General features: G+C 38.5%; 1 protein-coding gene and 1 long non-coding RNA gene across 8 annotated transcripts; both read left to right on the top strand.

The window, feature by feature from the left end:
* The first annotated feature begins 4,844 nt into the window (after positions 1-4,844).
* LOC127812939 (peptidyl-prolyl cis-trans isomerase CYP95-like) lies at positions 4,845-17,364 on the top strand. Of its 7 annotated transcripts, none has more exons than XM_052353542.1 (14): positions 4,845-4,978; positions 6,923-7,044; positions 7,225-7,279; positions 7,736-7,824; positions 8,126-8,150; positions 8,494-8,541; positions 12,324-12,444; positions 12,611-12,738; positions 13,008-13,392; positions 14,013-14,122; positions 15,125-15,323; positions 15,408-16,130; positions 16,236-16,295; positions 16,675-17,364. In XM_052353542.1, exons 2-14 carry the CDS (start codon positions 6,970-6,972, stop codon positions 16,970-16,972), a joined length of 2,316 nt encoding a protein of 771 aa, XP_052209502.1. In that variant the 5' UTR covers positions 4,845-4,978; positions 6,923-6,969; the 3' UTR covers positions 16,973-17,364. The 7 variants fall into 7 exon arrangements, with proteins under 7 accessions (XP_052209502.1, XP_052209506.1, XP_052209505.1 ...); XM_052353546.1 differs by having other exon boundaries at positions 14,013-14,089; XM_052353545.1 differs by having other exon boundaries at positions 8,494-8,532.
* LOC127812940 (uncharacterized) lies at positions 14,129-14,802 on the top strand. The gene is made up of 2 exons (XR_008026022.1): positions 14,129-14,569; positions 14,751-14,802. It is a non-coding gene; the product is annotated as an uncharacterized LOC127812940 (long non-coding RNA).
* Positions 17,365-17,617: the final 253 nt, after the last annotated feature.

A 17,617-nucleotide genomic window follows, 5' to 3' on the forward strand; every position in this document is an offset into this window, starting at 1 on the left:
CCGCCATTAGTTTTTCCACCTCAGCCTCTATGGCCCTTGCCCTATCTGGGGCGAAATTTCTTTTCTTCTGTATGACAGGTCGGTACCCCCGCTTCACTCCCAAACGGTGCGTCATTACTGCCGGGTCTATGCCTGGAATGTCGTGGACTGACCATGCAAAAATATCTACATATTGGCGAAGAAGGGATACAATCCGGGTCCGAATAGGGTCTTTCAATTGGGCGCTCACCCTTACGCATCTATCGACTCTGTCCGGGTCCAATGGTACCTCTACAAGCTCATCTACTGGCTCAGCAGTCTTTGGGTCTTCTGGTCCTTCTAGTAAAAAACTGACAGTGGCGGGAGGGGAAATCCCGACCTCCCCCACAGTAGGGCTCCGTCTCCGTCTTAAATCCTCTTGCGGCTCTAACTGCTCCTGCACAACACCTTTAGCTGTGCTGATGGATGCCATATAACATTCCCGGGCAGACCTTAGGTCTCCTCTGACTTCTCCAACCCCCGCCGCAGTGGGGAACTTAAGCACCATGTGATAAGTACTCGGCACAGCTCGCAGAGCATTTAGCCCCGATCTTCCGAGGATCATATTGTAGGCTGAGGGGACATCCGCTACCAAAATGTCTAACATGACCTGGGCAAACCGAGAACCCTTTCCAAGAGTCAACAAGAGCTGGAAGACACCATCCGCATATACCACTTCCCCGTCGAATCCAATCAAGGGGACACGAGCGGGCTTCAACTGTTCCATTTCGTATCCCATACCTAAAAAGGCTCGCCGATATAAAACTTCAGAAGAGCTTCCCAGGTCCACGAGAATCCGCCGAAGCTCCCATTTTCCCAATTTTGCTGTGATGACTAGTGGATCATTAGAAACCGGATATTCGGGCAAGTCGACATCGGTAAAGGAGATAACATCCCCTGGTCGAGCCCTTTTGACTCCCGAACGTCGATGCAGATCAGAACTCTCCCCCGACTCCTTGCCTGGCACCACCCCAGCCGCTAGAGTATGAAAAATCAACTGTTGCGGAGGACTCCCATCCCCCTGGCGATTCTGTCTCCGGGGCGGGGTTCTGGTTCTGCGTCGTTCCTGAGATCTACCGCGCCTGCGAGGGGGGCTCCTCGATCCCCTTCGTTCACCCCTTGGTGGTTCTGTATCCTTAGCTACAAACCTCCTCAGGAAACCTCGATTGATGAGCTCCTGGATCTCTTCTTTAAGCTGATGGCACTCCTCCGTGTCATGTTCATGATCTCGATGGAATCGACAATACTTGTCTTTACTCCGCTTGTTACCCGGGGCTTTCATGGGTCTCGGTTTTTTCAAGTAATCCTTGTTCTCGATTGTGGCCAGGATCTCAGCCCGAGGAGTATTAAGCAGGGTGAACCTGACTGGACTCCATCGAGAGCCCGACCTCTCCCCTCGTCGGCCCGATTTATCTTCAGGCCTTTGCTCTCGGTTCTGACTTCTCTTCTCTTTCTTATCTGAGTATTCACTTCTCTTGACCCGCATCACCTCCTCGGCATTAATGTACTTGGTGGCTCGGCTCAGGATCTCTGTGAATGTTTGGGGAGGCCTCTTAGCTAGTGACTGGGTAAATGGGCCAACCCTCAAGGCATTCTAAAAGGCCACCATAGCGATACTCTGATCAAGATTCTCAATGCTCAATGCCTCCATATTAAACCTGGCCACAAAATCTGTTAACGACTCCCCTTGGTTCTACTTGAGATTCACGAGGGTCATGGTAGACCTCTGGTGCCTCCTTAGGGGAGAGAAGTGAGCCAAGAACCTATTTCGAAGCTGTCCGAAGTTAGCGATCGACCGATGTGCCAGACTTGAATACCAGGACCGTGCATGTCCTTCCAAAGTGGCTGGGAAGACTCTGCACCACATAGCATCAGGTGCCGCCTGGACCATCATGTGAGAGGCGAAGAGATTTAAGTGATCAACGGGGTTAGTTGTGCCTCCATATGGCTTAATAGCTGGGATTCGAAGGCGTTCGGATAGGATAATTGCCATGATCTCCCGACTTAATGGCTGATTAGAAACAATGTCGTGTGGCTCTTCTTCACTCCGTCTCAACTCTGCAACCTCCCTCTCCAAATGCCACAAACGTCTTTCTCGCTGAGCCCCTCCAGCTCGGGCATAATCGGGACCAGAGGACTCCTCCTCCTCCCCCGAGCCTAGCTTCCCGTACTCGCTTCGCCTAGAGGGTCCGCTCCGTCTCTCGTCCCGATGGGACTCCTTCCCAGCGCGAGGGGATTCGCCTCCTCGGAATTCTCTATGACTAGAGTGGCGATCCCCCTGATGTCGACTATCATGATTAGAGTGCTCCACCGGTCTCATCTCCGGGGGCTGCTGTTGGGCCAAAAAGGTGTTGAGCAATTCCGTCAGATGTTGGACCTGTCCCTCTAGCTGGGCGACACGATCCTGAGGTGGCGAGGGATTCGGGGGGTGACCTCCTACGGGGCTGCTCTCAGGTGGGTGGTTTTGACTCTGATCTGGGACGGGCTGGGTCCCGGCAGCTCGTGATGGATTTCTTCTTGTCGCCATAACGGGAGGAAACTTGAGCTCGACTGAGGTACTTGACGAATGAGGGCAGATAAGTAACCGGCCCCACGGTGGGCGCCAAATAATGATACTGGACCGATCACCGAGGTCTGCCTCAAACCAAGTACCTGTAGGGGCGGGGCTGTAATCCCCTGGGAGAACTCCGACGCTCAAGTCAGTAGAAGAAATATGCCCAAAATGGAAAAATCACACAGTAATCAGACGATCCGTACCTGTAGAAGTCGATATCTATTTAAAGATGGGTAAAGCACACATTGAAGAGATAAGATAAGTCTTGAACCGGACGTTGAAGAGAATCTCGGTTGACTGGGTTAACTTTGTTCAAAATCAAATATGAGATGAATGATGAAGATATAGGTGACACGCGGCACTTTTCAGGGCTGACATGTGGCGGCACCACATTGGAGATCTCCAAGGGTAGTATAGTATTTTTGCCCTTAGTAAAATATTCCCTCATCAGTTGCGCTTTAAATAAATAACATTAATTTAAATTTCAGTATGAGTGTGTATTAATTATTGAAAAATCACTAGGTTTGGATTGGAGCGTAAGTCTAACTTAGAGCTTTCATGCCATGTATGAGAGTTACTAGAACTGGAAACGCTATCATACCCAAACTCGGATGATTAATTTAGTTGTTTTGTGTATTAATTGCAATTGAATTTATGGTGGTTGCTTAAATTAGAATCCCGCATATCATGTATGTGGATTGCTTAACCTAGAACTATCATCATCTCTAATTGCATTTAATAACAAACCCTCATATCTGAAATTAAATTAATGTTGCTAATCTTTTATGCTAAAATTTGGGAATCAACGGGTTAGTACTGAAATTCTCTTAATTCAAACACTATCTAAATTCATATTTTTACGTTTAATGTTTATTTCAATTTCTGCCTTACTTTATTTTCTAGTATCTGTTGTCTAAAAAAAAAAACCATAAAAAATCTTGTTGTCAATTTGTCCAATTGCGTGTGCGTGTGTGTGACATTCTTTTTATTTTGCCATAAATAAATCTCTCAGTGGACGATCTGGACTCATCCAGAAAATATAAATTTAAATTTGGACTACAACTGCACTCGTATACTGGTGAGTATAAACCTCTCACCAAAATAAAAAAAAATATATAAAAGTTTTATTATGATTTGTTTTTATTGTATTTTAATTGCAGGGTAAGAGTGCAGTCAATTGGTCATTGTCGTCTCAACTAATCTCAACTATTATTTTTTGCTCCAATGGGTAACATGCAATTGATCTATTATTTCCTTTTATCTAATTATATTTTTGACTAACTCACCATTCCTATTTTTATTTGTCTAGGCAGCGACTTGCAATTGATCCATAATTCTTCGCTCTATTTGCTTTAGCAAAAGACAAATGAATTACGATCAACCCAGCGTTCCTCTTTATTCCAAGCGCCCAACGATTCACGCTCGATCCACCATTTTTCATCATTTTTGCTTTAATTATCGACCCATAATTTGTGTACATATATGTGTATATGTACGTGCGTGCGAATCTATATATACATTTTTTTTTGTCACGTATTTGGTCACTGTTTATGTGCTTAATGGCACGCTTATTACACGTTTAATGCTAACTAGATAATTAGATAGTTAATATGTGTAAATTATAAAAATTAAATATCTAATATGCCATATTTAAAGTTATGATAAGGTTTTTTTATGTAAAGTTAAGAGATAAAATTATGGAAATTGGCATAATTTTTAAATATATGACACATAAAAAAATATATTTATTAAACATATAATTATTGGTTAAAAATTTATAATCACTGTCTTAACAAGTATATTTATTAATCTCGTATCGTTATACATCTATAATATTTAAAATAATTTGTTATCATTAAATTCTCATACAAAAATTTATCAAAAGCTATAAAATGAGAAAATAAAAAGATAAATTACACTCATATTCCACCATTATTAATTTGGTCACAAAATTTTTAATTAATCTAAATTAAATTAATTAAATAATAATTAAGCAATGTTAAAATAAAGAATTTAACAAGAAAAACATCGAAGAAACCTTTGAGTTGCCTAGATGAAGAACAAATTATATTATTTGGAATTTTCTATGTTTATTTTTTTTATTTTTGTTGGTTTGGTTAATTAGTTTTAATTTTAATTAATTATCACTTAATGAGTTTAATTGAACTTAATTAATGTTTAAGTGAAAGAGATAGTAATAAAAGAGGTTTGAGTGCAGATAAATAAAAGGGGGCGAATAGTGTAATTCCGTATTCAATTCGGGGCTAGTTTGGTAAAACAAGCGAGCCACTAGAAGCAGCTAGGTTCGCTTATTTATATGTTACCTTCTCTCTGTCTCTCCCTTTCTTCTTCACTGTCTTCATCGCGTGTCTCTGGTGCAGCTGCTCTAGAAGCCACAGCATACAGGTAAAGGTAGGGTTAAGGTTAGGGTTAGGGTTAGGGTTTCGCAGTTTACGAGCACCTTTCGTATCAATCATTATATACAAATTTCGTTTTAGTATTCATCTTCTTCGATTCCAATTTATTGTTTTCCCGTGCTTCGATCGTATCAATCATTATTTTTCCTAACAGTTTTTTTCTATTCGGAATCTGGTTATATTTCGTCTACCGGCAGTGGTGCGATAAGCCTCCGCGATTACTCTACGTTTATTTACGTAGTTGTTGTCGGTGAAAAAGGATTTTGGCTGGGTTTAGGGTTTGTAGGTTCTGCCGTGCGATGTAATCGTATGTTTTGATGGTCTCCTGGTGTGTACGTGTTTGGAATTTGATTATGTACTTATGGCTATTTATGGATTAAGTTAATCTAGCATATCAACGGGTGTGGAGGGGTTCTTTGTGTAAACTGAGCTAAGGAGTACGTGTTGGATGAGCAGTGGATATATCATGGATCAGTCTGTAACTCTGTATCAATGAATGCTTCTTTTGTGCTTTGTATTTTTTCCCTTCCTGATGGCCTGGTTACATAAGAAGTATCTCACTTATTTAGGGTTTACTATAGCTTCATGTTTGCGTGAAATATGCTATGAGCCTGATATTTTATTAATCATTTACTAATGTTAAATTGTTTGTTTTACCGTTGTGTTTCACATTGATGGAAAAATTACAGTTCTTTCTATGAACTGTTCACATTTATTGGAGTACGAAGGTGAAATTACAGTTCTTTCTATGAAATATTCACGTTGGTTGGAGTATGAAGGTGGTGCTTATTGGTGCTACAGTTACTTCTGATCATTAATTGGATGCGTTTTGTTATTTTAATTAACCATTTTGTGGACTGGGATAACTAACATTTTATTGAGTCAGGAGCTAATAGCCTCTATTGTGGTAATTGATGATTATGATAAAAGGGGATACGGACTGATTTTGTGAGCTACTGAGAGTGCTCCAATAAGAGTGATTCATCATCTCCCACCAAGCATACTTCTGTAAATGGTCTATACCTTGGGAGGAGCTAGTGGCCAGAGTTCAGGGACAGTTTCTGATGGTCGTGGTTGTTTCTTTTATCTAAGCAATGTCAGAGACTTCAGAGTATGAAATTAGATCTACCCCAGATCAGGTTGTGTATTATGGTGCTTTGACGTGGCATGTGTTTATAACTGACACAGTAGTCTTACATGTAGCAACGAGGTCCATAGAAACAGTAGTTTTACAGGTAGCAACGAGGTCCATAGAAGTGATAACTTCTCTTAAATTGCACATGCTTTAAGGTCATGAATATTAAAGTGAAGATTTACAAACTTAAATTTTAAAGAGTTAGCTAAGAGATTGTCATGGGAGTTGGAATTAATTGAGTGACTCATATGATTGGAAGGAAAGGACCCAAATGGCATGTAGATTGAAGGAGTATGATGTTTTTATGACGTGTCACATGGATAAATTATATGTCCTTGCTAAACCTACTTGTGGTAAATGATTTTAACTTCAAGTAGCTTTGATTCGATGTAATATAGTCTCATTAGTTAAAAGAGGATTGCAGCCAGTTGGGGAATGCCGACCTTTCTCTAACACATCCTTTTTTGGTGTTTGTCAATTAATGACTTTTTACTCTGTGCACGCGCGCGCGCACGTGTGTGTTTGATTTAGTACTCCATAGTTATAAACATGTATAATGCTCTGCAGGGGCACTTTAAAAACTTTGAACTTCCTTAGAAATAGTGTTAAACTTCTTGTAAACTGATTCTTTAATTTTCCTGAAATCATTTATCAGCATTTTCATATGTTGGATAGTGATAGTGTAGGGCAGTTCTCTTTTGTTCTTGTTTTATTCATTTTTCTTTTCAGTGTCATTTACTGCTGTTATTTTACGGGTAAATTAATCTTCTTCTTGCCAATAATTGTCCAATTCATCAGATCATTGGTAATGCTAGTTCAATGTGGTGATTTTTGATACAAATAAAATGAGCAAGAAAGGCCCTCTAGTTTTTCTGGACGTGTCTATTGATGGAGATCCTGCTGAAAGGATGGTTTTTGAGGTATTGCCTTGTTATCAAACAATCTACTGCATTATTAAGTTCAATATTTTCTTCCCATGCAATTGAGCTGAATTTTTGTTTGTCCTGAACACTTTGATTCTTTATTTGTGTTAATATCTTCTTATCCCCCCAAATTGAATAGTTTATGCAATTTTAAACTGATGATGTTTGGGCTTGCAGCTTTTCTGTGATGTTGCACCTAAGACTGCTGAAAATTTTCGTGCACTCTGTACAGGTAAACTTCTGTTGGGATTTCAAAATGCTGTCTTGCTGAAGCTGCTTTTCTTTATAGCCCCATCTTGTATTGTGGCATTACTTTGTTTGATACCTCTCTTGCTGTTTTCAAGTTCTACCCATGCAGAGTATACGCTTGTTATTAGGAAACTTTAAGATGTACAATTGATCACTTCTTTTGGCATTCAGAATGTTGCTTATTGATGTGAACTTTAAGCTAGTTATGGTTGCATTATGGTCATGATTTGCAACATAGTTGCACGTCAGAATAAAGTTGATGAAGATTGAAATTTGCTGGAGTTGTATGTTCTGTTTTTGTGATGCTTTCTGGACTAGGGCTTATGCAAAATTTGATTTTTCCTCATCTCCTACTACTCTCTTTTAAAAAGAAAAAACATTTTGTTGCTGATTTTGGATTATCCGTGCCGATCTGATACTAAGATTTCTTATTTTTCAGGGGAGAAGGGAATCAGTCCTAGAACTGGAAAAGCTCTACACTACAAAGGATCCTTTTTCCATCACATTGTCAAAGGATTGGTGGCTCAGGTATGTCCCTAGTCCTTACTGTGCTTGGGAATTATTCTGTGGATTGCGATTAATTACGTGCGCTTAGCTTTCTGTTTAAGCATGACTTAGAGTGGTCTTTGTCTTTTTAGTCAGCTATCCTTGTTTATGCTGTAGGACACAGGGCTGACGGTCACGACTGCTTTTCTTGTGATGTAGTTTTAAGGTTGTACTTACTGAGTTGTCTACTTAAAAATGCTAAAGTTTGCAGTACCTAACCATATTTTATATAAAGGATGCCTCTTAATTATCATTTCTCTAATTTTTCTTACTTATGCTGCAGGGTGGTGATTTTCTTAAACGAGATGGTATGTATTTCTTGGGCAGTCGTTTTATTATTTCTATCTATTTACTAGTCTATTATTAAATGAATTTTACTGCATAAAATTTGTATAACTGGTATAAATGCCAAGATAACCGGTCCATTCTGTTGAATAGCTAGCTTTTGTTTAATTTGAATGAAAGCATATATTGGACAAATTATTTTAAGCAGGTGCGGACCTGTTTTACCTGTCCGGTTTAGACAACTCTGCAAGAGTGTGCTGTGCATTGCAAGTTACTGATTGAAAAAAAAAAAAAGACTTATAAATTTTGAAGTAAATCTAAGACTGGTTTTATCCATTGCATGATTATCTTAAATGATATTTGCAGGGAGTTGTGGAGAAAGCATTTATGGTGAGAAGTTTGCCGGTGAGACTCGTATGTTTGTTTCTTTTTCAATATTTTATACCTATTTATTTTCTAGTAACCGGTAATATGTGAAGCTCTACCCTGTAGGAATGCTTTAAGGTACTGCATAGAGCTTCTGCACTTTCTTTTTAGCAGTGTGAATCAAGTGATTCATTTAGGAAAAGTACACACAAACACAGGGATGCAGTATTATTTTTCGATAAATCATCTGTTGAGAGGAAATGGGTTTTCCTTTTGCATTGCATGTGAAGGTTAGGGCTGACATTGATCTTATTCTTGGTGCATGGGAGCTTTAACTAAATGATATTTGGACAATTTGTCCTTAAAATGGTAGGGTGTATGGATAAATGTCTATTTATATGTTTTGCACTTTTGCTTATAAAGGAATTGTATATTCATCTCTTGGTTTTATGGATTGGTTTGCTATCTAAAGCCTGGTTTGTTTAAAGTGCATTTAGTTCTTGTTGACAGTGGCAACTGTATACCTCTTCATATGCTTTGATCCCCCCCATTGCATGTTTTTTCTTAAAGCAGAATATGGAGTTTGGGTGCATATGGAATCTGTTATTGCATTTATTTAATCCATCAAATTTGTCTTAACCTTGTGAGATGTGCTGGCCACTTTGACACTTTGTGGATAGTTGATTGGTGAAGATGATTTCATGACTTCCTATAGTTGCTATGCCGCCTTCTACAACCATGAGCGCCCCCCCCCCCCCCCCCCACCCAACAAAAAAAAAAAAAAAACAAGAGAGAGAGAGAGAGAGAGAGAGAGTTATTATTACCTTATTAGCCTTCCTTGACTAAATTGTACTTGATGGGTTTAGGATTGGTGCCATGTTATTATCTTTGATGTTGTAAGCTAGCTTTTGCATAAAAATGTGACCATCTCTTTGCTGCATGCTCCAATGGATATGGCATGACACAACTAGGACAAGATCACACAATAAATTTTAAGAATTGGAACGTCGCACATTATGGGACATGATAACGAATAAATGTTATTTGAGGGTACAATGAAAATAACTCACATTTTATGTTAGGGAATAAGTGTGATCGAAAGTATTAATGTAATACTATAGGTAGGAAATTGTAATCATAACAAGTTTTGGTATTCAACTACTACATTCAACTACTACTTTAACAAGTTTTAGGTGGGTCCACTAAAATTTGAATACAAAATTTGCAACAACAACAACATATTCAGCTTTTATCCCACTATGTGGGGTTGGCTACATGAATTCTAGACTTCCATATATTTTTGTCTTTTATCATATCTTCATTTAGGCCCATACACTTCATATCAAACTTTAATGTCCCTTCTAAAATTTTCTTAGGTCTGCCTCTACCCGTTTTTTTGACTAATTGTTCCATTTCATCAACTCTTCTCATAGGAGTGTTTCTTGGTCTTCTTTTCACATGACCAAACCATCTTAGTCTAGTCTCCCTCATCTTCTCTTCGATTGACACTACTCCTACCTTATTACAAAATTTGCAAAAAAAAAAAAAAAAAAATCGAAAGGATGAGGTGTAATAAATATAAATCTATATTGTATTTCTTTTATATTGGTTGTTAACTTTTCCCCCTAAACCTACAATGTGGTTTTATTTTAAGTGACTGATATGCAAGATCCCATGATGAAAGCATGTGTCTGCTTCAATAGTAAAAAATAAGAATAAAAAATAAGAAATGTCAAAAATGGCTTGACAAATGTTTGGCATGTACTTGGAAGTGTCTGATGAGTGTACATGTCTGAAATGGATATTCATCTTCATAGGAATGTGGCCTGGAACTGTTCTGATTTCACACGTGTGTGGTGCTGCACCACTCTTGTTTCCTTTGGCCAACATCATCATGAGTACAGCAGTAATCAATCAATAGACGCTTATCCACTGGCCCTTGCCCCTATTTCCGCACATTTATGGCACTAAATCCATTCAGCCTTAGTCTCTGTGCTATGCATTCCCAAAATGTACCACACCCATTGTATTTTAAAATGATGGATATTATGCTAATGTACTATGTTGAATATATGTGTTGAATGGACATTATGATGTAATGGAGATAGAAAGGAACATCTAAAATCTTGTAATTTGCAATGATGATTTTTTTGTTCTTTGGAGTGGATTATGATTTATGTTGTGATGCAATATTTTATGTTTTCAAAATATGTTTAGGACATTTGTATTTCTCAAAAAGACATTCCTGTTTTTGTTTTTGCTTGTCATGGAAAATTTTTATGGGCTGAGTCGAGCCCATAAAAATTTCAAAAAGTTGTTTGTTTAGAATTTTTTTGGGCTTGGGTTTGAATTGAGCTCAAAATTGAGGCTCGGGCCCAACTTATTATACTAAATGAACTCTTAAGTAAGTTTCAAATGGGATTTTTTATAAGCTTTAAACTTCAAGGTCCTTTGAAGCTTGATTTCAGGCTCATTTATGTAGAACATATAAAATTAGTATATTTAAATTGTGAATAATTTAAGTATTATGACGAAAAGAATCATCAATTGTAAAATACACGTTCCAGAACGAGCCATAAATTCACAAGCCAAAATGAGCCAAGCACCCTAAAGCTTAAGCTCTAGCTCTACTTGTTTACTAAACAAGCTTAAAAGTCAAGCTTAGGCTTGTTTATTTAAATGAACGAGCTTAAATGAGCCCTAATCAGTGTTATTAAAGGCTCAAGACGCACTAAGGCCAAAAGGGTGTTGGAGCCTAAGGTGCAAGGCAAGGCAAGGCACGGCTGGTGGAACTCGGCACATGCTAACTGAAAAAAAAGAGGGAAAATATATATCTTAGTTGATGAATAAGGTATAAAATAGGTTTTAACTCCTAATAACATATTTACAAGCATGTTATCAAGAAAATTAAAAAATTCAACATATACAAACTGAAAAAAAATATTAAAACAAGTTAAATACTAGTAAATTTTAGTATAGCACATCTTATCATATTTCTGCAACCTGCATATAAGCATCACAAAAGTTAAAAACTTTGTAAGAAATTTTAAAATCTGTTGTTGGCATATATATATATGGTGAAAAGAACAATAAAAAATGCCAAAAGATGCAATTTAAAAGTCTTGAAGTCAACTTAAAATTAAATCTTAAACAATTTATAGCTCATAAATCTTAATTAAGATTAACTAATTATGCATTTTAAATAAACTAAAAATCATCCTCATCACCAAGATCAAGCATCATCCCCAATATCCTCTTCTTCCACATCATCTCCCTCTCCATCTTCATCAAGTTCAAATTCAATTGGAGCACTTGAGGGGTGGTAGCAATAAATATAAACTCTAAACGGTAAAAAATTAAACAAAGTAATAAACAGTAAAACATAAACCCTAAAAACAGTTGGAAAAAATCAGGGCTGCCTAAGCCCAGGGCTCCTTCGGCCTAGGTGCACCTGGCTGGTCTGCGCCCGCCTGGAAGCATTCTGCCAAAGGTGTGCCTTGCACCTAGGCACACCTTGTGCCTAGACGCGCCTTTAATAACACTGGCCCTAATCAAGCTGAACGTTGAGCTATTTGTGAGTGGCTCTATCCGCTTGCAGCCCTACGTGCAAGTCATGTCATGCAATTGTTTCATTATGAATAGCATCTTATAATACTGAAACAGGGGAAATTGGATTCTGCAGGTTGCAAGTTATATATTGATTTTGCATTCCCCACAAGCACCCTTCAATGATTAACTAATGCAGTCTTATTTTGTATGGGCATGTGTTTAGTGTTTGTGTAACTGCAATACCCTTCTGTTTGACTGGTGATAGTTTTGCTGTCTTTCAGATGAACAACCGTCCAAATTAAAGCATGATGAGCGAGGTCTCCTATCAATGGCAGTGGCAGATCGTGATACACGTGGTTCTTTATTTACAATCACATTCAGGGCCAATCATCATCTTGACAGGTTTGTTTATCTGGAAAATTGTGGGATTATCTATATGTATGTAGAATTTTCATTACTATGAACTCTATTTCTTCAAATTATTACAGTTTAGCATATTCCCTTTTTGCTTGATGCATGATAAGAAATTGTCTTCCTTAAGTTTCTTGACTTATGCTTTTCTTCACAGGAAATATGTAATTTTTGGGAAACTTGTGCAAGGCTATGATGTTTTGAAGAAGATAGAAAATGTGGATGGTGAAGATGGGAAGCCATCTGTGCCAGTGAAGATTATCAATTGTGGTGAATTGCTTGAGGGTAAGAATTAGATTGTTACTTGGTATTGGGCATTGGATCTGTGCATTATTATGAAAGATTGTTCTATTGCAGTCTAAGACCTTTGGGCCACGTTTGTCGCCACTCACTTAAGGTTAATTTTGTAGAATATTCTGCTTAGAGGTCTATAATTCCTAGTAGTGTTGACTTTTTTTTTGACTTTTTTTTTTTTAATAGCTGAATGTAAGTGCTTTACAGTGAAGTTTTGATCATGTAGTGGGCTTTACTTGATATGTTACCTTATTGTGCAGAGAAAAAGAAAGCAAGTAAATCAAAAATTGGAAAGGATGCTTCTTCGGAGTCTAATAGTCATCAAGTTCATCGCAGGGGAAAGCACAAGAAATCTTCAAGAGAGAGAAGAAAAAAGAGAAGAAGATACTATACATCTGAATCAGATACTTCCTCAGATAGTGATATGGAATCATCTGATACTGATTCTGATTCTGATTCTGACTCTGACTTTGACTCGTATACATCATCATCATCATCCGACTTAAGTTCTTCAAGTGATGACAGGCGCAAAAAGAAAAAAGGAGCTTCTAAGAGAGACAGGTATAGACGTGGAAAAAGGAAGGATAGACGACGTGAGAGGAAGCGCATGAAGCGGGATAAGAAATCAAAACACCGATCAAAGAGGTGATTATTTTTAATATATATGAGACATTTTGGTTACTGGTGCTAGGAGAAACCATTATCCTCTGTATTTCTCTAATTCAACTCTTTCACCTAGCAGGTTATGGAGATATGGATATGCTGAGACTTGAATAAATATTTTCACCCATTTATGTCGTTGTGTTCTGTTAGATAGAGACTCCAGTTGGATTTCCTCAGTTTGTAACTTAGTATCTAGAATCCAGCACAAATGGACCATACTTCTTGTGTGATGTAGAATATTCTACAGAGATTGCTTTTGTATTATTGTGCCCAGAATGTGGTATTGCCTCAGAGATGATATTCTGATCTGAAAGGATTTAGAAATTGTTGATGGAGTTCTACAGTTTGCTCACTGCTTATTTGAACTAATGAGGGTCCTGTTAAATAAATTTTAGTTTAGCATATAAAACTGGCGATGTTCTAGTAATTTCTTAATTGATGGTAAAATCTAATATTATTCTAAACTGTTTTTGCATAGAGTTCTAATTTTCAAATGAATTTTCTTAATTTTTTCCTGGTTTACATTTTCAGCCTTTTTACATCCTTCTCTTTTTTATATGCTTTGGTGTCTTGAACTTCTCTTTTTTGGCTATGTTTTAAAGGGCATCTGATGGTCGCCCTGATGAAGAGAGTGAAACTGGAAGCTCAGATGACGGTGGTACTGCTGTCAAGGCACCAGGTAAGAGCCAGAAAAACCAAGCTTCAATCAGTGGTATGATTCCTAGCCCATGGTATGCTTTGAAAAGTTAAATACTTATTTATCCAAAGGCAATGCTTTTTTTCTGAGGTAACCCCCCCCCCCCCCCCCCCCCCCCCCCCAAAAAAAAAAAAAAAAAAAAAGAGGAAAAAAAAGTGTATATAATCTATGATTTAAATTTCTTTTCAGATGTTCCCCAAAATATAAGTTAATTTTAATTCATCAATGTAATGAAATATATATTGCCATGAATAAACTAGAGGGCACTTGGAAACACCAAGGTGATGAAAGTGACCCTAAAACACTTCGTGTATTGTATGTGATTCACAAATATCTTTTTTACTTGTGGTTAATCTTAAATTTCTCTTCAGATGTTCCCCAAATATAAGTTAATTTTTATTCATCAATGTAATGAAATATATATTGCCATGAATAAACTAGAGGGCACTTGGAAACACCAAGGTGATGAAAGTGACCCTAAAACACTTCGTGTATTGTATTTGATTCACAAATATCTTTTTTACTTGTGGTTAATCTTAAATTTCTCTTCAGATGTTCCCCAAATATAAGTTAATTTTTATTCATCAATGTAATGAAATATATATTGCCATGAATAAACTAGAGGGCACTTGTAAACACCAAGGTGATGAAAGTGACCCTAAAACACTTCGTGTATTGTATGTGATTCACAAATATCTTTTTTACTTGTGGTTAATCTTAAATTTCTCTTCAGATGTTCCCCAAATATAAGTTAATTTTTATTCATCAGTGTAATGAAATATATATTCCCGAAAATATACTAGAGGACACCTGGAAACACCAAGGTATGAAAGTGACCCTAAAACACTTCATGTATTGTATAAAATGCATAAGTATCTTTTTTACTTGTGGTTTTCCCTGTGGAGTCATGTTCAGTACTGAATCCAAGGCTACAGTATTTGCTAAGATTCTTATAATCAATGGCTTAATTTTCTTAGAAAGCTAATTCCCTCTGTTGTCCTTGTTGATCTCCTGTAGATGGAATACAGTCTCCTGTGAAGGAGAGAGCGGCTTCTGTTCCTCAAAAGGGGGAGGCAACTGATATCCTTGAGAGAGAAGAGGGTGAATACCCGAAGGAAAATGGAGAGTGGCAGAGCAATGGAGTAGAAGCGGAAACTAAATCTAACAGAAGTCCAGATAGCCCTGATATTGTAGATGATCACCCTGGGAAATCTAGGTTTTCTTCCCATTCTTATCACTGTAATTGTTTGTTCTTATAGATTATTCCATATATAGTAGTTTATTGGAAATTGATGAGCAGGAGCAGAAGTATTAGTCCGAAAAGGACCATGAGCAGGAGCAGGAGTATGAGTATTAGTCCAAAAAGGAGTTTGAGCAAGAGCCAGAGTGTGAGCAGGAATCGTAGTGTTGATAAAAGCCCTCCACGAGTCTCTCGGAGTAACAGCAGAAGCCCTGTAAGAAGTGTCAGCACCAGTCCTGTAAGTGGCAAGATGGGAAGAAGTATCAGCAGGAGTCCTGTTAGAGCCCGACCCGGAAAAAGCATTAGCAGGAGTCCCACAGCATCCCCACCAAGAACTTCATCAAGGAAGTCATCACAAAAGTCAATGAGCAGAAGCCCTGCGAGAACTGTAAACAGAAGTGTTAGCAGAAGTCCTGTTAGATCGTCTCGAAGAAGTATTAGCCGAAGCCCTGTTAGATCATCTCGAAGAAGTATGAGCAGAAGCTCAGGTAGGGTCCTGTCTAGGAGAAGCCCTTTTAGGAGTCCAGCCAGGGCACCTATCAGGACTAATCGTCGCAGCTATTCAAGGAGTCCTGTAAGTGCAAGGCAGAGAGCTAGATCTCCTGTTTCTGATCGTGGAAGGAGTATATCAAAAAGTCCTTCAGCAAATGGTTCACCTAAGCGCATCAGGAGGGGAAGGGGTTTCAGTGAGCGATATTCTTATGCACGTAGATACAGAACCCCATCTCCAGACCGTTCTCCTGTGAGATCCTATCGTTATGGGAGTCGGAATGATCGTGACAGGTAATAGGCAAGTCTATGTTATAGTCAATTATCAAGTATATTAAAATTGTTGTGCTTTTTCTGTAAAATGTAATCTCCTGTTGATTTTGATGGTTTGTGAGTCAGATATTACAGGAGATCCCCAAGACGCTACAGGAGCCCACCCAGAGGGAGAACTCCTCCAAGGTTTGTTACATATAATACCTTGACCTTTTCCAAATCCATGTTAATTGTCAATTCAGTCCGCATTTTCCATCATTCTAAAGTAATTTGCATTTCAAGAGGCCTCTGCATTCTTTTTGAAGCTGATTGATCAGCATGGTTGAGTTTGTAGCCAGCCAGTTTTTCTCCTTTTCAAGTAATATATTTTTTTCTCTTTTTAGATTTGAAGGTTCATCGTTTACTTCTGTTGTGATTCAGGTTTCAGTCACTCGAATTCACCATGCATTATTAACTTCATGATCTTGTGGTTGAAACCTAAGTGAGCCACTGCAGTGGCATCGTAACTTGTTTATATATGCTATAATACAAGTACCTCACATTTTCTGTAATCTCCTGACTGCAGATACAGAAGCAGAAGAAGCAGATCCAGGAGCCCTGCATCGCGAAGCCCAATCCGCTATCGAGGTCGGCGTTATAGCCGCAGTCCCATTCGCAGCCGTTCTCCAGCTGAGGCATCTAGATTCCGTGATCCTCCTAGCCAGAGGTCGCCGTCCATTAGCAGGAGTTCGTCGGTATCAAGGTCCTCACTCGACTCGCAATCGCCTAGGCGGGGAAGCAAAGACAGGTCAAGATCATCTTCTGGAAGCCCCACCGGAAAGAAGGGCTTGGTCTCTTACAGAGACGGCTCCCCAGATGATTGATTTGTGGACGAGTTCTTGACATGACCGCGATGAGATTATTAATCATTTCTGGTTGGAAGGTTTCGAGGCGATGGAAAGAGAGAGACGAGGAGGCCAAATTGATCTAATTGGGGACATCTCGTACTCATTTTTCTTTTTTAATGAGGTCTGGTTTCAGGCTGTTATGTATGGATTTGTTACCGTTAAAAATGTCGGCTAGAGTGAGTTTGGGGTAGTTGAAGTTGTTTGTGGTGTGTTCTGGTATTGAACTTCTTCTGGTTAGGTGAGAGGATGGATGGACATATATAATATAGCTAGCTTTAAGAGGCTGTAGGACGGTTGGGTTACATGGATGTTGCCTTATATTTTGAATAACTGGCCCCGTCTCAGTTATATTTTTAACTTTTGGAATCGATGGTAATGGGTGCACTTTTTTTATTTTTGGGAATTTGGGATTGGAATGAAATGATCCACAACTGCTAAGTAGACTAGATGGGATTAAGAATGGATTTTTTATATAACTGGTTCTCACTTTGTAGGATGAAGGCCTTAAGTGTGTTTGCCAAGAGAGAGATCTGAGGTGGTTTCCTCTCTCTCCCCCCTATTCCTCTCTTTCCCGCGATGATCGGCAGATTAACTCTCTTCACTCTCTCCCTACGAAAGAGG

Source organism: Diospyros lotus, chromosome 11 (assembly GCF_014633365.1).
Source record: "Diospyros lotus cultivar Yz01 chromosome 11, ASM1463336v1, whole genome shotgun sequence".
Classification (NCBI taxonomy): Eukaryota; Viridiplantae; Streptophyta; class Magnoliopsida; order Ericales; family Ebenaceae; genus Diospyros; species Diospyros lotus.